Source organism: Pygocentrus nattereri, chromosome 11, assembly GCF_015220715.1.
Source record: "Pygocentrus nattereri isolate fPygNat1 chromosome 11, fPygNat1.pri, whole genome shotgun sequence".
NCBI lineage: Eukaryota > Metazoa > Chordata > Actinopteri > Characiformes > Serrasalmidae > Pygocentrus > Pygocentrus nattereri.
The window spans coordinates 36,166,935-36,191,715 of NC_051221.1; the positions used below are offsets into that span (position 1 = coordinate 36,166,935).

At 39.3% G+C, this 24,781-nt stretch overlaps 1 protein-coding gene across 2 annotated transcripts; it reads right to left on the bottom strand.

The window, feature by feature from the left end:
* Positions 1–1,507: 1,507 nt before the first annotated feature.
* mtpn (myotrophin) lies at positions 1,508–24,781 on the bottom strand. 2 transcript variants are annotated; one of them, XM_017715695.2, is made up of 6 exons: positions 24,665–24,781; positions 24,391–24,498; positions 9,270–9,383; positions 6,516–6,599; positions 2,336–2,449; positions 1,508–1,800 (listed from the first exon to the last, which is right to left on the bottom strand). In XM_017715695.2, exons 2-5 carry the CDS (start codon positions 24,460–24,462, stop codon positions 2,363–2,365), a joined length of 357 nt encoding a protein of 118 aa, XP_017571184.1. In that variant the 5' UTR covers positions 24,463–24,498; positions 24,665–24,781; the 3' UTR covers positions 1,508–1,800; positions 2,336–2,362. The 2 variants fall into 2 exon arrangements, with proteins under 2 accessions (XP_017571184.1, XP_017571182.1); XM_017715693.2 differs by having other exon boundaries at positions 1,509–2,449.

The window sequence follows — 24,781 nt, forward strand, 5'->3', positions numbered from 1 at the left end:
CGGTTTTACACACCTGTGTCCATGGAAGTGACTGGAACACCTGAATTCAATAATTTGGATGGGTAACTGAATACTTCTGGCAATATAGTGTATGTTCCCCCCCTGAGGTGCACTTACATCTGTGCACTACCAAAAGAAAAAAAACATTTTCACTGACCATTGTCCAGCTTCACTTGATCTTGTAAAATTAAAAAGGCTATTTTGTGTCTTTGTGAGTGTCTTTCAAGCCTTTGTGAGTGTCTTTAAGACCAACATAGGTAAAGGAGCTCTGTTCCGGGTTACTGTCCTGCATTGTGCCTCACCCAGAAAGCACTCTAGGCTAAAACACTCCTTTTAACTTCAGCAAGAGTGGCTGGGCCTGGGCCTACTGCTACAGGCTGAATAGGTGGATGTGTGTCAAAGGGTTGATGATTTTCATGACATCACAGAAACAATATTTAAATCAGGCTGTTTTTATAGCTTAGTACCCATAGACAGACTGTACGGACTAGGGAGTGAACAGTACATTTTGAAATTCCAGCGACAGCAAAGTCCTATGGTTCTAAAAAGTGAGGAACATTCAGTTGCCATAATACAGGCTGTTTTAATTTATATAAAAGTAAAGCTTGGTATTCATGGTCTATGACCGAATTTAATCAGGCTTGTTTATTTGGCTTGTTTATTTCGTACCTCTAGACATTTCGTCAGTTGCACTGCTGGAGGCAGAGATGGAGTAATTGGTCATTTGCTCTGACCCTGCACAAAACACAGTTAGCTAGAACAAGTTGTGTGTACAAAAGTTAACCTGAGCACACATCAACTTTATGAAGGCTCATGATACACATGTCCCTCATCATTTTCTCTCTCATTGTTCTTTTCCCTCTTCTCTCACACATCACCCCACCACATGATCCCTCATTTACGGCCATAATGAGAGGCTGCCTGCTGGACAATGACTTCAACATCTAGAGGACACATGAACAAAAACGGACATTGACGCAATGACAGCCAGGCAGAGGCGACCAGTTGACACCATACTGGAGTTCACTCCAATTAACACAAGGGGTTTTACCTTCAGATAATATATGTATACATACAAAGAAAAGAATAAAAACTCAAGCCAATGAAATTCAAAATTTTTATTTATTTTTGTTCTTGTTTTTCCTCACAATGATGCCAGATATAAAGCTTTAAAATGTTTGTTTTTTTGTTTCATGATGGAATCTGCTACTTCAAAGCGAATCGAGAGAGAGAGAGAGAGAGAGAGAGAGAGAGAGAGAGAGAGAGAGAGAGAGAGAGAGAGAGAGAGAGAGAGAGAGAGAGAGAGAGAGAGAGAGAGAGAGAGAGAGAGAGTGGGAGAGAGAGTGAGAGAGAGAGAGGGAGTGGGAGAGGCAAGCGAGCAAGAGAGAAGCACACCGTTTTTTAGTGTAGGAGCGGAGGCATTAGCATGCAGTGGGTGAGCAGTAAAGTCCATCAGTATCAGTGACAGGAGTGCTGGAAAGTGAGACACGTCTGCTCCTCTGATTCAACTCTCGCAAGAAAACTCAGAGCAACGACTCTTTTTTTTTTTTTTCTTTCCCACTCTCAAGAGTACAAACACAACTGAGCAGAAAAGCAGAAATGCAGGCCAGCATGACATGATTTCAACAACATTTCTGAATTTTATTACTTGTAATTCACTGTAAGGAGCTAATAAACACTGTTTTGTGGGAATGTCATGAAATGAGATGTAGTCGGGGGTTTGCAGTGGGAGAGGGGTAACCATTAGTGATAACCAAGATTATGTCACCCCGTATGTCATGTCCAGTCTGAGCTGAAGCACTGGAACCAGAGAGAAACAGCCTGTCAATATTAGTTATTAAACTATCAAATCCCCATGTAGCCATTACTGCTAACCTAAAATAACCAGCTCCTTTGAGTTTTTTAGTACAAAATACATTTACATCACTTTCTGCACATTCTTTTTGACTGGTGATGGTTTGCAAGATCGGAAAGCCTTGTACTGTACATAAGCGCTGTAATTTTTTCCTATTTCGCACAAACTCTAAGAGTATGTATTTAGTGGTATGACACACAGGCACACACTGAGGGCTTCCCCACAGCCAGCGGTTCTGAGGGGAGGCGTGACTGATTGACAGGTCCATTCAACCCAGGGCTAATTCAAATAAGCTAGTAGAGAGTAATCACTCACCCCCTCCCTAAAATAATAATAACAATAATAATAAAAAAAAAAATTAAAAGTAAATGTGGAATGAAAAAGAAACCCTAGAAGGAGACAAGGCAGCCACCGGCCAGAGGCAAATAGGCATGTGTGTGTGTGTAGTCTGTCTGGTGGCCGCCAAGTGTCTGTTTGCACCTCGGAGCTGCGGGCCCAGACTGAGCCTCACTTCAGCAAGGCTTTCATGGCTTCACAATCCGCTGCTTCAAACGCACTCAGCCCATCTGGTCCTTTCCTCTCCTTATCTGCCCCCTGTAGACACAGTATAAACACCACACTTACATTACCTGCAAGTTCTCAGATGGTCTACTGTGTATTAAAGGTAGACAATATGGCAATAATATCACAGGGCAGGGATGCATAGATTGTGAATTTTACAGATGGACTTTTTCTGGCTGATTTTTATTAGCTTTTTTTGTAAGCCAAAGCTCACACTACGTCATTAAATAACATGACACAAACCAGCACATGTTCAGTATTTTTTCAACATAATCTTTATCAAAAATCAGTTGCATTTATAAAATAAATGAAATAAAGCACTACATCAAAAGCAGTTGACTGGCTATTGAGCACAAAAGGATTGGATAAAAATAATCCCATTCAGATACTGGCCAAATCCCATCATGCATTACCACAAATATATTTTCATGATACACTACGTGTACAATATTGTGTTTTTCGGAGATTTGCAAACCAGCTGGAGTGAACAAAATGAATATACCCCGACCAGCTACATCATTAAGTACACCTTCTTGTATCTACACTGTATTTCATCACCTCCAGTTACTATATTGGTGCACTTTCTAGGCCTACAATTACAGACTGTAGCCCATCTGTTTCTCTGCATACTTTGTTAGCCCCCTTTTACCCTGTTCTTCAATGGTCAGGACTCTCACAGGACCACCACATAGCAGGTATCATTTGGGTGGAGGATCATTCTCAGCACTGCATTAACACTGACGTGGTGGTGTGTTAGTGTGTGTTGCACTGATATGATTCAAGCTGACAAAAGGGGAGAATGAGTGTTTATATACGAGGAGGTGTATATAATATAGTGGCCAGTTGGTGTAGTTATAGAAATACTGACGATAGAGATGATTGAGTCAGAAAGACATGTACTGTAATAGCCCTATTGTATACATATGATTTAAATAAGAAAAGGTCTGGCTCTCAGTGGGGTTCACAAACTAAGGCTGTGGAAAATGTGTAACCTTTAATAAATAAAAAATAAATAAAAAATCCCACATTTCTTCATTTCTTGATAAGGATTATTCAACTGTTTGAGAAAAGAAAGAAAGAAAGAAAAAGAAAGTTGGAAGAGTAAAGTCCCAGCTTAGTACAGTGCAGGCTTATGGATTCTCCACAGCAGAATGGAGAAGCCTGCAATAGGTAAACAGGGCCTGACCTAGAGTGGTTCCAATCAAGACCGTTGGAAAGAGAGAAAGTGACTCACATACCCCCCCTGAGCTGTCTGTCCATTAAGTCTTCATTATGGTGTTACTGAGTGAGGGAGAGAGACCCTATGCATAATGTATGCATAACGTGCCCTGGGGAGCATTTCTAAACACCACTCCCAAGGCACTCCATTGACCTGCTGTTGCTATTGGCAGGGATATTTCACAATGCCTTCTTAGGCATTCTTCTTTACAGATAACCCTTACACCAGAAACAAAGGAGAATGATACCTCTTAAGAATATTACTAGTGCGCTCATGTGCAAATATTCTTACACCTGTGCAAATGAAGTTATTCTTCAGACTAGTGCAAATGAAGTTTAAACTAGATGTAACATCTGACCTCAAAACAAAATCAATTTTTGAATTGGACTCTGTGCTTGGGGTATCAGTCCTACTGAAAGGCACTTCAAAATGCCACTCTGCACTCAAATAATAATAAAAAAAATAATACTGCTTTTTCAAAAGAAAGTACAGATGATACAGTGTACAGTCTAGCTACTGTGAACATATTCATCTATCCCTCAAAGTTTCTGCACCGTCATCTGCAACGTCGATGCAAATTCAGAGCACGCTTTGGAACTTTCAGCATTTTGGGTGTTTGAGAAATGCAGATTTCATGCAGATTATGCAATCTTCAAATTATTATTTCCAGAGGTCCACAGTACTCAGAGGCACTCTCTGTATTTTAATGAAGTTAAAGTAGAGCCTATACAAAGGCCAGACAAATATTAAGCCATTACAGATTGCGAGAGGTCCATATTGCGAGAGCTTCTCCGCAAAGTGCTATGAAGGTTATGTGCAGGTATGACGGATATAAAAATGTTGATTGATATCTACTTTAAGGAGCTGAAAATTACCATAAATGTTTGTAAATATAAAATGAACCCTACTCCTACAGATTTAGTTAAAGCTTTAAAATTCCAGGCTTATTAAATCTTAAGGCTCATTATTCAGCGACTACATAGACTACTAAGGCAAATGGCTGAGCTATTCTTAAGCTATACAAGTGTGGAACAGACATGTGGACAGCTCCTGGCAATCTAAGGCTACATTCACATCACCTGGTTGAAGAGCAACACATCCAATTTTTTTGCCCTACTGTGACTGAGATCTGATGGTTTCAGGGCTGTGTGCAAATCTGATCTTTTCATATCTGATCACTTTCATATACGGTTCTATATCAGATACACATCCGATTCGCGGCCATGCGAATGGATCAGATCAGAATTCATGTGTTTTTTTCCCCACTGCGTGTGCACCATCATTAGACACGGCAGCAGCGCCGAACAGAAGTGGAAGCCTGTAAATGGCAGAAAAACAACACGTCTCAAAGTCTTAAACCGAAATAATTTTACTTTTTAGTGGAAATGACACAGTACTGCTGAAAGGGTAGAGAAATACAAAAAAATCTGCACTGCACTCAGCTACATCTTATGGCCAAAAATAAGAATTTAATTAAGCACTTAATTAAAATTAAATCCAGTGCCAATAAGGTAATCAGCCCTGCTGATTTGGTCCATACTAGAGTTATCTGATCTTGGTTATTTCATTAGATACGGTTTAGTTACTGTGCTAGTAAACTCTGTGTGTCAGTTTATTTAATGCCTTACTGCATTAAAACACACACACAAAAACTTTACACTGAGTGATATTAGCAAACTTCTGTAAACAGAACAGTATTGATGATGCCAGGTGGACTACATCTTGTGTTATCCTAAAGTACAGACTACAGGCTAGAACCATTTATTTAAATGTTGTTTTTTCAAGGGAACAGTTTTCTGCTTTTCTTTATCAAGCAAGCACAAAGGTGACTAATACAAACACAATATTTCAAATCTAAATTTATTGGACCAGTCAGAGATCCATCCTGAAATATCTTAGTGATGAGACGTTATTTGTGCATTTCTTCCTTGTGGGAGTGGAGTGATTTTAGTAGTTTGAGCACAATAGTCTACTTTTAGATGCTAATCTTGAGTGAAGCGCTTCAATTAAAACAGCTTATTTTAAAGCTTTGCAGTTCTTAAATTCTGTAAAAAAAGTTCGTAATTTATTATATATATATATATATATATATATATATATATATATATATATATATATATATATATATATATATATATATATATTATGCAAAACTATACAAGTAGAAATATGTCCTTTATTCATAGGCTGTTTGTTATGGACAGTGTTTTTGTTTCTGGATTTTTTCCACCAGAAAGAAAAGTGCCTGAGACAGTGCTTGACTTATTGCTATTTATGAACAAACAATGTTATTCACACAAAAACAAATGAGGTTTGGAAGAAAAAAAAAAAAATTAATTAACCACTGTTATTTTCCCCCTATTTCATTGTGTTATCAAAATAATGTACATGAATAGCTTGCTAAAATAGCAGCAAGATAAGCCCGATTCCGAATGAAATATAGAAAAAAAATGTTTTGTTTCTCATCCCTTTTGAGTACAAGCATTCGTCTGCTCTGTCCATCAGGGTCAGAAACTACATTAAAGGCTAATGTGACCTTTGTCAGAACAAAAGCGCTACATAACTCTGACCCCTGTAAAGCCACTAGGTAGGTTTCTGTGTGAGAGAGAAAGGAGGCAAAAATAAACCCATTGCACTACGCTCTATTCAGTGTAGCTGCGAATGCTGCAGAATACACTGTTAACAATAACAGCCTGCTTTAAAACCAAAAACAGAAACGCACATGCACACAACAGGTTTTGCTCTTTACCAGAATGTTCGTCACCACCCTCCGCTCTCACAAGCACACACAGCCTATTCAATTAGCACTGACAGGCTCTGCATACCAGCCACAAACCACAGACAACCTAATGATCTTTATTTAAGCACATGCAGCTGTACCTTCTCTAGCAGAATCTTCACGCAGGCAAGGTGACCCTCATAAGTGGCAGACAGCAGTGGAGTGATGCCATGTTTGTCTGGAGCCTAGAGAGAGATAAAAAGTTTACACAGACAGGTGTCAACAAGAATGCATCATCACTGAACAACAACTTTATTTTCTTATCTCTTTCAGAAATGAGAGAGAGAGAGAAAGAGGCGCAGGTATCTGCTTTTATTAGCAGCGTATTCATTATATGCTTCCGGTTTCGTGCACTCCCTCAGAGAACACGCTGAGGGGGGAGTTTTGGGTTGCCAGGTAAAAGTGTGGCAATTACAATACAAGTCATCAAATGATGAATTCTACTGGGTGCAATTTGGTGTCCCATTTTTTTGTTGAATATTTTTAGTAGGCAGTCATGGAAGGAATTGGAAAAGATGCACACAATAACATTTTTTGGAGCCAAACCAATCGGTGTAATAAATAATTAATGCTCTATAACCAAAAAATTGTATTTTTTCCCCCAATTTTGTCTCAAATTTAGTCGCATTCATTTCCACCCGTTAGTCTACGAACCCATCCCCCTGAAAGATGGGAGACTATGTGAAACGCTCATAAATACAGAAAGCAGAGAGATGTAATCCACTTTGACCTGTATTTAAAAGAAAGCAGTACAAAGACAAGATTTTGAACAAGATGTTTTTTTATCTTATCAATTGCATTGACATTGTAAGTACACTAAGTACACACAGAATAAGTACACTTATTCTGAAACTGATGCCTGCAACATTATTATGCTCCATATTTTGGAGCAACATGTGCTGCTTTTTAGATGCTGTCTTTTTCAGAGGCATTTATGCCTAATTCAACATGAAAACACAGAGAGTGTAGGTGCTAGATCAGCCTTCCTGTCTCCTATTGAACAGGTATGGGGTGTTATGAAGCGCAAACAAATGCCCACGAAAGCCCCATCCGGTTGCAAAACTGAAGGCTAGAAAAAAGAAAAAAAAAAAAAAAAAAAGTGTTGCTTTTAAAACTTGATCAAATAGTGTCTTCAGCCCCCAAATGTAAGTGTCTTTAAAAGGAAAGGTGATGTAACGATGATAAACATGCACCTGTCCCAACTTTTTTGGTATGAGTTATGGCCATCATATTGAGAATGAGCATATTTTACAAAAAACAATGATGTCTGTAGGATAAAACACCAAATATCGTGTTTGTTTTGTTTCAATATAATACAGATCAAGCAAGATTTGCCTATCATTGCTTTCTGTGTTTACTGGCATTTCACATACTGTGCAAACTTTCTTTGGAATTGGGTTTGTGATTCTAAACAAAGATAAAACTTTCAGCTTCCAGCATCATGATAACCCAAACCTGTCCAGGCACTGCAAGTGTTAAACCATGTGTCAAAAGTGAGTCAATAAATCTAACATCAGTATCTTTAAGGAAATACTTTGCCTATGAAGCAAAGGAAGAAGGACAGTCAGATAGACACACTGAAAGCATGTGATAAATAAATACATGGGAACAGAAAAGGTATGTCCAATACGGTAACCATTTTTAGAAAGGAACAGAGAAGCTTTACCCACCCAGAGCCTCTTCAATACAGCCCAGTATACTCCTCCAAAATTGACCCATTTTGTCTCTGTCAATATGGTTTCCATGGAAATGTAACTGACCTATACCTACAGCGTCTGTGATTTAAAAGCCTATTTGAACAATACATTGTTATCATTTAATAACAATTATCTAAATATGTACTTTCAACTATCGGCTGCTTTACAATTTGGCAGAAATTGAATTTATCAAGCAACTTTTCCCTCAAGGAATGCAGTGCCTTTCTTCCAAAAGGAGTCCTGCAAACAGATCAACTCTGTTACGAGCAAATCTTATAGCCAATATTAAAGGAAGAACTCATGCTAATTTTTATTCTCCCAGAACTAAACTGCTAAAACATAACCCAATTCAAACAGAGTAGTTTGGTGTAAAATACTTAATTCAAGAGAAATGAATTTTTTTTATTAACTGTTTAATGCCTTTAAAAGCTACATCACAGAGAGCGTTTACATGAAACGGTCATGAATATGTTGCATGATTTTTCAGTATTTTACCATCATCAACTCAGAAGCCATGTGTAGGTTCACTCGTCATATTTTTGGATAGTAAATACAAAAAAGCTACATTTGCATTGCAGACATCGTGACACCACCACTGTAAAGACATCTGAATTAGTGCGTTTCTCTACAATGAACCAATACACATCAAACCACTGAATGGCTATGACTGAGCTCTGCATACATTTTGAAGAATCAGCGGAATTCCCCTTTAAAGCGGAGATAATTATGAACTTGGCACAAAAAACATTCCTACACAAACAACTAACCAGTGGCAGCAGTTCAAGTGATCAACAATTTCAGCAGTTGACTGGAGTGCATCTTTAAAGCTGTACTCAGTAAACAGAGCACTGACTATGTGACTATACTCTGTTGTAGATCAATTAATAAAGTACCAGAGAGGAGTCATTTGAATTTAGCTTTTGAATCTAAGCTTTTTAAACTAAACTGTGTTAAATTCTCTTCAAATTGTTGAGTTTGAATTAGCTTCTAAATTAGCATGATTACTAAGTGCTTAACCTAACTATTCAATGTTTCACAATTTGCATCTACTTTATTTTTATGGTATTAAAAGTCCCCCCCCCCCACAAAAACATTTAGAAAAATAGCATCAGAGCTGGCCTCTCATTGTGTCTCATTACTATGAGTATGTGAGCTTACATTGACATCTGCTCCTTTAGACAACAGGAACTCCAGCATCTCGACCTGGCCACAGTCAGCAGCGTAGTGCAGCGGCTTCCTACCACCCTCCAGTGTCCGATTTACATCCTCATCCTGGAAGCCAAACACAAAATGAGTTTAACAGAGATCAACATGTCCCCCTATCATTGTGTAACTGGCGGCACAAAACACCAAGTTTTTCCCCATAAGTATGAACCTTAAGCGAGTATTTTTCGCTTAGCAAAGGGAATTCATTAAGGGTGTTGTATAAAATCCATCAGATGCTGCTCTTATCTTAGGGAAAATGCTGAGAGACTCAGTGACTGGAGTTTTGCTGTAGTAAAATGTCCATGCATGACAACATTCTCTCATTCACTCAACTTATTATTAGCTGGATGCTGAAACTAACCCACTAGGGCTGCAACTATCGAATATTTTTGGAATCGAGTGTTCTGTCGATTTTTTCATCGATTAATCAAGTAATCGGATAAATCACACTTTTGTGTTTTTAAATAACTATATCGAGTGTGTTATGCAACGTGATAGGTCTCTTAAAATGAGCGAGCAATTGGCTGTTATTCCTCTCAAACTCAACACTTTTACTAGATCAAAGCTTAAAACCTTTGGCTTATTTTCTCCAGAACCAAGCCCATTTATTCAACCTTTCTGTGAAACTTTTATGATGTACATGAAAAAAACTATGAAATACAGCTTCACAAACAGCCTATTTGTCCTTAGTTTTATCTGAATAAAAAAGGAAAAAGGGTGTAGTGAATGTCGTCATAAATGAATTTGTCCTTCTGTTGCATTTATTATTACTACCTTATGTATGAGGAAGGCGTGTTTTGAGATGTAACCTATCAGAGTGAGTGAGTGAGTGAGCGAGTGAGTGCGTGGGAGGGAGAGATGAGGAGAGATAAATTACATGAGTGAGATCTTGGTGCATTTGCTGTCTTGCTACTTATTATCCCTGGTCACTATCGACTCATAACACGGGCTACAAATAATTACAAACACTGTATGTTCTACCAAGCGCTGGTGTTCATATCAGTTAACAATCGTAAACACACGCTGTAGAGGCTCCGAGTCCTCCTGGAGAAGTGCAGTTCACGTGAGGATGCTTTCGGTTCAGGTGCTGCAGCATTGACGAAGTCCTATTCTGGTAGGCCAGGTCAGTTTTACAGCGTATACACTGCACTACACTACACTGTCCGCCTTGCACAGCATAAAATGGTCCCACACTTTAGACATTTTCGGCCTTTTACACACACCGGTATCTTTATTTCCGCCGTTGCCAAACAGAGCAAAACAAATTAAGCTGCCTTATAAACCTTTGAAAAGTGCGTCAGTTACAACAATCCGTGTAAAACAATGATACGGGAGCTGCGCAGTAGTTTACAAAGCGGGAGTGATGCGATAGCAGAGACGTTTAAAATAGATGGACTTTGGTGACATGAATTAAACGAAGCCTCTTGCCTCGAACATTTTTTGTAATCGAATTATTCGAGTTACTCGAATAATCGTTTCAGCCCTATAACCCACTCTTCTAAAATCAGTTTTGGTAACATGTTGCTTCTGCAAAGACCCTCCAGAGGCTGTGAGCATTAAAAAAAAAAAAAAAAAAAAAAAAAAAAAAAAAAAAAAAAAATATATATATATATATATATATATATATATATATATATATATATATATATATATATGTCCCACTATGAGCTGGAAACTCCACTGGAAACCTTTCATGGACATTTTTAACAGACTCGATGTAAATAAATGTACTAATTCTTATTAACTTTGAGTGGCTCTACCTTTGCCCATCATGTCATGCAAAACCACTCTGGCTGACTTTTGCATGTCAGTCAAACCACTATCTTACAAAGGAGGCAGGTTTTAGCCAGAGCAGAGTAAAGCTTCTCACAGCCCAAAATAAAATCTCTTTTAACAAAGCTATGTAAAATTATTGCAAACCTGCTACCAACCTTTTATCTTTCTGAAAGAAATAAATACATTCACTGCCTTCAAGGCTGCTGCTGTGAAGGCTAGGTAGGCTAACAACTTACTAACACCCAGTCTGAGCATGCATTATTAGTGTAGAATTATTCATATATTTTAAGTACATTTAACTTATTTTGAAGACATTTCCTTCAGCATGTAGCCCTACCTTCATAAAACACGTATGCAGTTTTGACAGAAGTCATTAAAACATAAAAACTGGCAATTTCCAGCTAATGGTGTTCAAGTTTGTCTTCCAACTTGCAACCTACCTTACACATTTAGTGGAATCTCTACTCTCTCAATATTGTATCTATTGTCTAAGAACAAAGAACTCACGCAAGTACACTCTCCTCTTCAAACACAAAACAGAGCTTTATCTCCATCTTCTCACCAACAATCTTTAGACAGCGCTTTCCTTCCCTTAAATTACCCTAAAGGAAAAAAATCAGCTACGGAAGGATGCTTCAAATAGTAAGGGGAAATTAATTAAATACTAATTTAACTTAAAACAAAAACGTTTAATTGACCAAAAAAACAATGAAGAGAAAGTCATTTTACTGACAAACTGCATGTACAACAATTTCTATTCAAACACATTTTGAAAGCGACAACAGTCTAAGCAACAGTACAGCCAAGGCAAGGAGACAAAATGAGTGAAGACGCAACTTTAAGATAAACTATTTTACTAGACATCAAGATTAAAAGTTAAGTGCAGTACCTGCAACAGTGTCTACCTCTGACAAGGTGGAAGGACTGCTCTTATAAACAACAGTAAAATACATGCAGATTTCCCCGGTTTTAGGGCTCTTCTGAGCTATGCAGAACTGTTATATCACATCCTACCTGTACAGCAACGAATCTATGGACGCCAAGGCTGGACAGGAATATTCAACTCTTTGAAGATACTATACTATTTTAGGATATGTATTCGGTTTTTAAGTTTGGGATTCAGATATTTGATTTTTTGGTTAAATACAGGCCATCAGTTAAAAACTAACTGGAAAAATAACTGGGGCTAGAGGCCGCTAATCCACATTGTGAGCACCGCAGCGATCTGCCAGGGAAGGAGCTATCCGGGAGATTCAAATTCGACAGTGGATCAGGCTGCAGATAAACTTTCATCACGAGTGTCAGACACGGATTTTTGGGACAGCCCTCTCCAGTGACTGTGAATGGTGAGAGACGTCACAGTTGTGTAAATGCAAGCTTTGACAAGTCCAGGCCGAACTTCGCTACAGCCACAGCTAGCAAGTGGAAGCATTTTTTCCTCTACAGCAACAAGGTTTCAGCTGCCTTTCTGAAGAAAGAAATCACATCTAGAAAACCTCATAAAAGATGCAACAAATGATACAAAAAGAATTATAGTGACTGTTCTGGAAGAACTATGGAGGGGCATTTGAGACCTATGACTGCAGTTGTAGAGAAGCTAATGATAATTGCTATGGGGCTTGAACTAGGGCGCAGACACTCCTCCTTTCTGATATTCACTATGCAAACAGAAAGCGTACAACAAAATCACAGCCCTGCTGACAAACAACAGAGACGGGCTAACGAGACAGCTTAAAGAACTAGGAAACACTGATTAAGATGCCAATAACAGAAGAAAATAAATAGTAGTGCTAAAATTGTCCATTTCCAAGCTTTGATTGTTTTGTATTTGTATTTGAAGTAGCACTATGCAAGAATAATTTGTTAAAATTGAAAGTAGCACTGTTACTGAGCAGCATTCAGAATGGCTAAAAAAAAAAAAACAACACAAAAAAAACATACACACTAAAAAATGGTGCACATGTACTCCACCCTGTAAGGCCTGAAATAATAAATTAAGAACTTAGAGATGTTGAGTAGCAATTCTTGGACCACGTCATACGTCTTTACAAATTAATGTCACACAGGTTCAAAAAGAAGGCCTGACTCAATGTTTTGGTCTCAAATAAGAATTCAACATTGTACTGATGAAGAAATGATAGTAGACAAAAACAGATAATTCACTTATATTGTCTAAAGAAACGTCCTTCACTACGTTTTGACAGTTCTGATTTAATACATTTTCAACTTCACTCAGATTTATCTGCTTGTCCAAAGCACGACTGATGTTGCAAAATGTTCTTCCACACTATTTCCACCAGATGTTTCCAGATTCCAAAAACATATGCAATGCAGCATTGCAACATACAATATTTTGAAAAGAAAATGAGTGAAAAGATACGCCACATTTCCAAGACAACGTACTGTCTCCTAAACCTCTATGGGGCTCTCTATGAATTATCAAGCAATCTCAAAAGATACCAGTGATTCTCAGCGTGGTGGTCACAGATCATGACATAGGTCTATCTTGATATATCTTTGAGAAGGATTATTCCATGAAATGCTCACTCCTGCAATCATTATAAACTGAACAGAGTGGCTGCTCTGAAGGCACAAACACGCCGCCTTGTAGGGGAAAGTCTGTAACTGGCACGGGCGGCTGCAGCAGCTGTGTGGCAGCTTAGCCACAAAGCTGCACTACTTCATAAATATGACGTGACTATAAGCTTTCACACTAAAGTGTCCCCGTTTAGAGTGATAGCTTATCAGAAAAGCCCAACATCTAATCATTATTCACTTATCTCACAGGAGGATGTAGTTACATTTATGGCATTTTGGCAGACGCTCTTATCCAGAGCGACCTACAGTTTGATCATTTTACACAGGTAGGCGAAGGACGTGTTAGGAGTCTTGCCCAAGGACTCCTATTTGGTATAGTGTAGGGTGCTTACCCAGATTTTTACCCAACCAGGGATTGAACCCCAGTCTACAGCGCAGAAGGCAGAGGTGTTACCCACTGCACTATACCAACCACAAGTTTTGCCCATTAACATTATTCAGTCTATAAAGTAGACACATCAGTGTGTAAGGTTGGAGACGAAACATGGAGTTACTTTCAACACAAAATGTGCTGAAATGTTCTGCGCCGTTACAGATGACACGTCTTGTGTTACTTTCAACACAGAATATCGAATGTGTTAAATCAGAAAAAGAGGACAGTGTTAAAATGGGTGACAAGTAAGTGTTTTGTTATGCAACATCACTTTTTAGAAAGTGCCGGATGTCTGAAGAAGAAATAAAACAACTAAATTCTAATTAAAGCCAAAACTCTTCATTTCTTTATGGTCAGCAATGGCACATCCTTCCCTCCATTCAATAGTCACCATTTGTGATTATGTCAGTAACAAACTGGTGTGGAACATACTAACAGCAGAAGATGTAGCTTTAAACATCTGAATGGCTGATTTCTGCCTTTGAATGTGCACTTTGGATAAAACAAGTATCGCAACAAACCATCTTTAAGAATGTGCCTATAGACCACACATGACAAACTGGATAACTGTTTAAACACTGTATGTAAGTATTTGTAAAGCCTTCAACATTCACACCCCTTCCACATAGTTTAAGCATTTTCACTAATACCCATACCACAAACATACGCACAAAACTCACACATGAACAACCACAGACACTTTCTCTGCCTCACCATGCAAATAAAGAAGCAGCGTTTACATCTTCCAAAAGAAGGAGCCTCAGTTAATCCAAATTTTGTTGTAATCCTGCACTGCACACACAGTCAGATAAACAGTAAGCTCACTTCTCACAAACGTATCAGCAGTTCTACACAAATCAATGTGCTTGCTTCTGTCCATCACTTTAGAATAGGAGGAAGTTGAATGCAAAAGACCTCCTAGAAATGACTACCCACAGCTTCTCTAACGTCTGTTTAACCAGAAAGTTGACTTTGTCTGACTGTCACGAACCTAAAGCACACCTCTGTTAGTCAAGCCCTACTTCTGGAATGTTTAAATACATTTACAATGAAGGCATTTGGCCAAGGCTCTTATTCAGAGCTTATTGATACAGCAGTAGGTGAATGCAGCATTAAGAATGAAGAAATACAGTATGGTGTTCTTAGCCAGGTAAGGAATCGACTTGCCAGGTGAAAGGTGCTGTTAATTCTAGTAAAATCCAAACACTATTTTGATTCCTCAATCTGATTCACCCAATGACAAATTTTTAAAAGATAATATACAGTACTGTGCAAAAATCAGAAACCCAAAATTACATACAAGCCTTGACAACTAAATAGAACAATCAAGGTTTTCAGTATTTAATATGTTCCTTCTCTGTCTCTCATACAGCTTCCATTCTTTTAGCAAGACTTACTTTGAGCTGACAACATGCAAGCTCTGCTCCTCTGGCGAGGCTACGATGAGTGCACATTGACTGCGAGGTGCCTCTATACAGTCTGAGGGCAAAAGGGCAGAGGCTCACACCCAGGAGGCTTTCTGTTTGACAAGTGTGTGCACGTCTCATTTTTGGGAGGGTTTACACTTCTACACTTCTACATTTCTCTTCCTTTGGGAAGAATTGCTTTGTTTTTTCCAAAGAAATTGACAGGGATATTTTTCTTTGTCTTCTCACAGAGGAAGGACAGACAGAAACAGCTGTGGATTTTTCCATATCTGAAGCAAAAGTTGAGCTCGATTTTTCTCCTCTCTCTCGAAGATGAAAGCTTCATGTGCTGTTTATCTGACAGTGACAGTTTGGTGGTCTAACCATGGTTGCTGGGAATCCCATTATCTCTGTATATTTAAATAATTTTGAGAACTCCAGTTTTGGAAATTCCTGTTTTTTCATCACTAATTTTCCTTTTTATGAAAATGATTCTTATTTCCTCAGAAATCTTTAGCGATACAAACAACTTGTACTTGAACCGAACAGCCACTTTGTCCGGTATTTTAATGAATGAATGGTGGTCTTTGACACAGCACTGCACACATTATACCTACCTATATATCTATATGTACACCCACATACATTTTATATATAGAGAATACTGAATATTAAATATTTAACATATTTTATTACTGTACATGTTAAACATGAAACAAACCATGCTGTGATTCCATATGGTGGTTGGTTAGTGTAGTGGGTACAGTCCTGCCTTCTACACTGTAGACTGAGGTTCAATCCCCACCAGCGTAAACACCCTACACTATACCAGTAAGAGTCCTTGGGCAGGACTCCTAACACCACCTTGGCCTGCCTGTGTAAAATGATCAAATTGTAAGTCGCTCTGGATAAGAGCGTCAGCCAAATGCCATAAATGTAAATGTAAATAAATGTGATTCTTAAGTCTTTTTAGCACAATCCCTCATTCAAAGGTCGTAGTGTTATCCAACTACTCTATTTGGCTGATGTGGAATAGTTACCACTGTCTGTGGGCAGGTGTCTCTGAGTTTACCATTACTTCCCATTAAATCCCAGATGTTTACAATAACCAACATTTGCTTAAGCAAGTTATTAGTAGCCATTAACAATATGATGTTTGGTGGTTCAAGACACCCATTTCGGAAGGTAACAGTGCTTTATCCACACGATTTACAGCAAAGTGCTGATGCAGGTATCTACATCATTTTGGTGTTACTAAGCACCCCTCCTCTAACTGGGCCTGTGCCTGTGAATAAGAACACTTAAAGTATTTTTTATTGGTAAACGTCCCTCAAATTTTCAATCCAGCTTATTAGGCACCCTAAAATTCAAGAAATGCTACAGGTTTGGCCTTAAATAGACTGGTGCCCTACTGGCTGGCTACCAACTTGAAAGATGTTACAATTTGTTTTTTTAAAAAATACAGAGGGCTGTAGACAAATTTTGAAGCACTATACTCATCAAATTATCTTGTGAACGGCAACTATAATGTCCTTGAAGTGTGAAGTATACATGCCATGTTATTCTATTACGCATCAAATGCACGCATGTTTCATTTTTTAGAGGGTTTTAAACTTTATAATACACAGAATAACATTCTACATACCCTTAGTTGTCTTAACAAGTTTTAAGTGGAGAGATTATATCTGATTATACAGAGCATATAAACATAGCCTCAGGCATGAACAAATTTGTGAGCTGGTCTTCCTGGTTTAAAAAAAAAAAAAAAAAAAAAAAAAAAAGCCTAGAGCTTAATTCAAGGAAAATAATGGAAAATGAATTAAAAGAAATTACAATTAGATATTTTACATAAACCACTCAGCCTTACACATTAAAGATATGCGTCTGATTAGAAGACAGAATTTCCCATTGCATTAAAGCAGGCTTTTTATTCTCAAGTGCTATTTTTGTTACTGTTCCTTTAAAACCTTACAGAAGATAAATGGTGTCTGTTCTGACGGTCCTGTATTGTGCCTCATTCAAAAGGCACTCACAGTTGAAACACTCCTTATAGCTTCAATATAAATGGTTGGGGCTAAACAGCTGTTGGCTGAAGAGGTGGATAAATGTAAATAAGTTGTTTCTCGTGACATAATAGAAACCGTGAACTCAAAGCAGGCTGATTTTGCAGTTTAGGTATGATGTGCACTGCATGGACTGGGCAGTAACGTAATGCTGACATATTACTTCAAACTTCTTTGCATAGAAAATTCAAGGGAAATTTGGTTTTCTATGATGGGCCCTTTTAACAATGCTAAATGACATCCTCATGCAATTCATAACTGATCATCACCCTGAGAATGTGCTCAGCTGGGATGAATATAGCTACTGCTGCAATTCTATGCTGGCCAGTACCACATGTTTGTGCTTGTCTGAGCTCCAAAGCGGTCAAATAGTTTTCCCCTTGTGGGCCCATGACGTACACAGAAGGCACATGTGACTTGGTTCAATCCAGCAAGCAGCCAGGTAATCCGGTGAGCTAAAAAGCACAGACCAAGCTTTTCTTCTTTTATTTATTGGTCAGACAAATGTTTTGTTACGGCAGCATATTCGGAACTTTTTTTTTTTTTTAATTCAAATGCAAATCTGTATCTGGCTTTGCATTTCTGTATATAATAGCTTGAAGTTAACATGGAAAGGCAAAGTCCTTTTGACACTGAATTCTCATTGTCTTACTTTTCTGCCACTAACACAAACAGAATAACAATCCCTAATTTGCAACTGCATTTCCTCATTGTTGCGATTCTGCTCTGCCAAAAAGAGAAAGTATTTGCAAACCTGTTTGCCCCTGTATGTTCACGAGCACTTCTGTCAATCAAACAATATGGGTGGAATGTCCGGAGGGACTTTCAGTGCGAGATTTTTAAGAGGAAGTGACAAAATAGTGTAAACTTCGGCAGCTCCATGACGTTAGCAACCTCTGCTAGTGACATTTTAACACTCGATCAGGTGAATGAGAATTCTGGCCAAAGCCATTCCCTGTTGTTTCCTGTGGAAACAATTCTTGACTGACTAAGAGAGTCCGCAGCTGTACAAGAACCAATGTTAATGACTTTATGACCAGCTCTGGGCAGAGGCTCATAGGACTGTTGGAGGACCTATACAGCCAAAGATGGACAATCCTTATTAGGAGATGCTGGGTTAGCCCAGTGTTTACACACCCTGGCTCCTGAAGGAGCACTGCACACGTTAAAGTTCTCAGCGTTCCCAACACCTGATTTAACAAATTAGGAAAGGGTTTCCTGAAAGCATCTCAGAACAAAGATTAAATTCTTAAATGGTAGTGTGGGCATCATAGTGAACGCTTTCTTTACCTCTATTAAGAGGATCTCAACAACAAGAACTTTGAAAAACCGATAAGCGCTGACGATTTGTAGCATGTGAAAGCAGGGAAAGCACTCCCGCGCAGGGTCTCGCTTCTCCGACAATTCTGCGAGCCTCCGTTTACAAAGTCAGTCACAATGTCACTAACGTTGGTGCTTGTTATAGCCACGAGCTCTCAGTCGGTCAAGAGTCACGAAACAGCTTGGTAACAAACAGTGACTATTTTTAATTGGTGCTTTGATCAGTCAAAAATGATTTAGACAGAATTCTCCTTGATCTGGTTGCTTAGTGTATTAAAATACTAGCACTCACTAGCACTGGCTGCTCCAGTTCCACCGAAGTTTAGACTTTTTTCCTCACTTGATCTTAAAAATTACCCGTTCTAAAAAGTCCTTCCCGACGTCCCACCCACAGCGTTTGACTGACAGCGTTTGTGCTCGCTAACAGTGAAATTGCAAATGCATGCATTTTCTATTTTTGTCAGAGCTGGGGTTCGAAAATGAGGAAATACAATTGCAATTTGGGGATTATTATTCCATTTTCAGAAGGTCAGAGCCACACCGTTAAGACAACGGAAAAAAAATGAAATGTCAAAAAGACGTTGCTTTTTAATTTAACATTTTCTGGTCATCATGCCCAGCAATGCAAACGCAAATACACATTTTGCATTACGTCTCAAATAATGCACTCATTCGAAAAATGCAATTGCAGATGCCCATTTTAATTAGCATTCTCCATTTTGCATTTAAGTTTGAAAAAAGAACTGTCGCAGGAGTGAAAACAAACAGCAGAGTGGGAGAAAGGGTTAAAAAAAAAGTGAAAAATGAAAAATCTGGAGAGTTGGCACACACAGAGACAAGTCTGCACACCTAAATTTAGTCTCTCAGTAACCACAGCTCTGATGGCCAGCCTGAGAAAGCAATGTGCCTGCACAGAAGAGAGTGCAGAACATTTTGTGTATGTGTTGCAGAGCAGTGTTGGTGTAGATTACATGAGCCTGTGAGGTGTCACTGCAACACAGGGATCTGGTGTTGATGGATGAGGTTCAGATGTGTGTGTATTGGCTGTTGTCATCAGTCATCAGAATGACACTCAATAGCCACACAGAAATGCAACATGCATGCCACAAACATACATCAGCAGAGCCGAAACATCATACGCAAGCAGAAGTGCGTGAATCACACCCACAAATAGTAGCATTAAAGTCAACTTAATATCAGAACTGACCTTTGCTCCCCAACGCACACGGACTTTATAATAATAAATACAACTTTGACATCTACTAGACTGTGAAGATAAGTAGGAAGAATGGTTGTGAGAGAAAGTAACCTTGGTCTTGGCATACATGGTTCTTAAAAAGTGATCTCTATCCAGGGCAAAAAAGAAATAAAACAGCACATTTGGCTGTTTGTTGATTTTTTACTAAACAGAATGGTTTAAAACAATGAAGGTTAATGATTAGTTCGCAATGTTTATATATTACTTCAAACTGTGAAAATGTCTATGACAACTGGCTCTTAAAAAGAGGGAGTTGGGCATGGAGGTTTCAATACTACCCGTCCTGCCCTACAAAAACACTGCCTGCTCTATGCAAGTGCAAAGTAGAAACTCTACCACTCTCCCTGGACCCTACACAAGGTCAGTGCAAGAGCATTTTGCTTAATCCTCAAAATAATTCAGTGAGAACTAAAAGGTTTACAGACATCTTTTGTATTTGACAATGTCTGTGTTCATGAGTTGTGAGAACCACACAATGAGAGTTTTGCTCATGGGAGGTCACCACAGAGGAAACCACTGCTGACTAAAAAAACGAAACACTGCTGACCATTTCAAGCTTGCTAAAGCTGAGTTAGTATTTAGGAACCAATAGTGTTTTCTCAAATGTAGCTGTCAGAGATCATACCATCTGAAGAATTAGAATCTAAAGGAAAAGTACAATATCTGCAGAACTGCTAGAATGCAAGCTCTCAGTGAAATGCCTGTGTGTTGGTTTGTGAAGCTCAAACGTTCTTTTGTCATCACATCACAAGGACTAAATGGTCTGTGCATGATGTGATACCTCGCTGGCTCCTCCTTACAAGGGATGCAAAAGTACTCGGTTTATACAAGCTGGGAAAGCGAGTGGGATCTAAAAGCAAATAATCTCTCAGCTCCAACATGACAGCGGCGAGCACGAGGGAGGCAGAGCAGCACCCCAAAACTCAAAAGCTTTGTTTTTTAAGGAAGGTCCTCACACCACTGTCAAAACTATGCGTCGACATGCAGCAGTGCTTGCCAACTTCGGCAGCCAGTATTTACAGTAAACAGAGAAATTTTCATTTGTTTTCAGCTCATGTTACTATTCCAGCCTTTTTCAGCTCAAAAACAGCCAGTTTGTGAAAAAGAGCAATAAGTGATGCTGAACACGATTTCATTCAGTACAAGTAGAGTGAACCTGAACCTGGCTATTATCGGCTCTCTCTGCCGGCATTCTGCAACTGCCTGCTACGTGACGCTACACAGCACAGCGTGTCTGACACCCAGTGGCCTTCACAATGTCCCCTCCTGCACACTATTTAGCAACAAGAAGTTCCCGAACTCTATGAAACTTCACTGAGAAAGACTGAAAAAGAATTGTTAGACAACCTATCAATCTCTCTTTGATTATTTAAAATAGAGAACCTGCAAGTTGTCAAAACAAGAAGCACTTCTAATTGGTATGTTTTTCTGCCTTTTGATTTCATGCAGTAGAGACAGAAACCAGTCGCAGTCAGTCATGCTGCCATTTTTCTGAATGGAAAGGTTTGCCTATAAGCAAAATAGAGTTCATATTTGACAGGGTGATGTGTTTTAAGTGTTTCCTTAAATATAAAAGATACTAAAACTGTACCGTTGACATGACCCAAAAACCATGATCCCTAAAAAACTTTGGGTCCACTATACCATTGCATCCCTGCTCCTCACTACATCCTACAACAAAATTTGCCAACTTCAGTTAATACTAAACACGACTGCCAAGAAAAGGCTTGACTTTCAGAAATACGACCTGCCTCTTTTTCAGTGGTTAAATAATTTGCTAGATATGAACTGGTTGTATCTAAAGGTGCTGGTCTGGTGCCCAGTGTAATGGTTGCTGCAAGTTATAGTGTCAAATGGAAAGCAAAGGTAGGACCTGCATTATCAGGCATATTTCCTGCAGCACTCCTTGATCACTGAGCCTTATCAGAGTGTCACCCTCTGCTTCACACGGTCTCTCAGCTTTACTTATTTACTCATTTGTGTACATGAGATGGGGCGGCACGGTGGGTAGCGCTGTCGCCTCACAGCAATGAGGGCCTGGGTTCGATTCCCTGGCCAGGTGACCACAGTCCGCTCTGTGTGGAGTTTGCATGTTCTCCCCGTGTCTGTGTGGGTTTTCTCCGGGTTCTCCGGTTTCCTCCCACAGTCCAAAGTCATGCAGTTAGGCTGACTGGTCATGCTAAATTGCCCCTAGGTTTGTGTGTGTGATTTTGTGTGTATGTCTGTCTGCCCTGAGATGGACTGGCGAACTGTCCAGGGTGTATGCTGCCTTCCGCCTGATGACTGCTGGTCCAGCACCAGGTTTGATTGGCTCCAGCACCAGGGAGAAGCGGCTAAGAAAATGTGTGTGTACATGAGATTACACTCTCAATTTACTGTTTGTCTTCTCTCTTTTTCTCTTTAAAAGATTCATCGGCTCTGAATGCAACTTAAATCCCAAAAAACCTTAACCTTATCAAAAAAAAAAAGAAAAAAAAAGTAAACATACTTCTTATCAGAAAAAGTGTTTTAACATAAAATTACTCACTGAGCAGAAACTTTAAGGTTTCTTTACAGTGGTGGTGATGGGAATCAGGGATCAAAACATCTGCAAAACAACTACTTTATTTACTATCCAAAACCACACAGATACTACATACTTTTTTGCCTTATTAACACTGCCCTGCATGTTTTACGCTAAAACCTTCTCAAACTATCACAAAAGAAGGTCTCAAATCGGACAGAGAGTTCAGTTTAGATCTTTTTGTGATGGAGCTTAGAGAGGCATTAAGCTCTTCAGATGTCTGGTTCCCATCACCACCACTGTGAACAATTCTGACTCTAAGTTAGTTCTTCGAGTTTGTTTACACGTTTTGCAGAAGTACCAAACAAGTTGGAATACCCCTTTAAGCACATCAGGGTGAGATGAGGAAATCTCACTTCTGTAAGTGGTACAGATACCAAAATCATATTTATGTTCGGTTATTAATAGAATCTACAAACTTTAAGAGTTGGCAGTCTGATCGGATTTAAATTTACAGAGTAAACTGGATTTGATGAAAAAAATAAACAGCAACCCAAAGCACATTTGGCACAGTTGTTGGTATTTCTTCAGGTGACCAACGCAGGGGCTCTTTACACTGCTGTATGATTAATATGCAGACGATGTGTGGGACAGAGTACGTAGCACAGAAGGCCTGCTAAAGGCTTACATACAAAAGACTGACAGCTGAATTGGTTGGCTTGTAATCACGGAGAGACATTCGGCGATTTAAGTCGAGTTTCTGCTTCGGTAATGTTAGACCGGCCACAGTAGCGGCTACCGCAGATTTAATGGAGCTCACAGTGCTGTGCGGCGCTCCACGCCCACTCCTCCCTCTATCCAGAAGCATCCACATTCAGCCAGCTAGCGAGCCACCATACTGACAGCTAACGACGTTTTTACAAACTGCAACCATTTTGATAATAACACCAAATACCGCACAGTTACAAACTCTTTACGTCCTTCACTGTACTGCTAGGGTTGCTGAGGTCAGTTGCTGAATTACGGAGGCACTGAATTATCATCATCTTAATTTTGAACAGTAACGTGAGCTGGAGATAAGCTAGCCAAATTCCTGTCAACCGACATGGACACCGGTGTTTCACGGCTAACTCAGCCAGATACAGCAATTCACACGCTAGCTGTGCAATGACATATTTAAACTGACAAAACTAACACCCAACTAAACCATGACCGAAGCACAAGATGTAACTAGAGGGAACCTCGTTGTTAGTTAGTTCAGTTAGCCAGCCAGGCAGAAGCAACAAGCGGTTCGTATTCGCTAGATTAACCGAGCAATAGCACAACAAGGCCTGACACTCAATAGGATACAAGACAGCTAACCTAAACCCCAGAGGTCGATCATGTTTCTTATTACAATTTTCCACATGGTTTTAACTCTAGTTAAGCTCCAATACCACGATCTACAATTATCTCGAACTCAACTTCGTAAACTCCATTCCGCTCCCTGGCGTAGCTAACTAGCTTACCTGGCTAATGTCAGCAGGGCTCATATAATACACATTTTCAACAAAATCAAGTTCACCAACAGCGAAAAATCATATTACTGACACAGTATCGATACCTAGACATCATCAACTGTAGCGTTATGCCTCGCGGTATTTAAACTATTCACCTTTATTACACACACACAGCTCAAACTAGCCGCTGGTTACGGTCAGTTTAGCGATGACAAGTTGTGCCGTTAAACTGCCCAAAACTCTTAGTCGACAATGTATAACGTACACAAGAGCTTACCTTTTTCAGTGCAGCCTTCACCTCGTCCAAATCGCCATTTTTCAAAGCCCACATCAGCTCCTTGTCCCCCATTTTCTTTGCTCTGTTGTTTTTTCAGCAACAGAGAGCCTAAAATTGAGAAGTCGAGTTGACGGTTAGCTACAGCTAGCAGGTAGTTGGCTAAGTTAAGACATTTCAAAACCTTCAGGGCTTTTATCTCAAAATACTGTAAACTCTGTTCTGGTGCGGTTTCAAACGTTTAGGGACAAAGTGAACAAGTAAACGCGTCACTTACTGTTAAAAGGAGTAATGTGTTATTTGAAACAAAGTTTCAAAGACAGGAGGGAGAAGGGATCCGCCTTAGCCCAGTGAAAGCAGCAGCTAGCGAGGCTTCCTGTGTTGCAATTCACTG

Bases quoted from the DNA above. Each gene is read 5' to 3' on its own strand.
- mtpn (XM_017715695.2), bottom strand. From the start codon at position 24,462: ATGGGGGACAAGGAGCTGATGTGGGCTTTGAAAAATGGCGATTTGGAC. The intron at 6,600-9,269 runs GTAAGCTCACAT...ATCTCTCTCTAG, and splicing joins CTAAAGGAGCAGATGTCAAT to GCTCCAGACAAACATGGCAT. The intron at 2,450-6,515 runs GTACAGCTGCAT...CTGTGTCTACAG, and splicing joins TGAAGATTCTGCTAGAGAAG to GGGGCAGATAAGGAGAGGAA.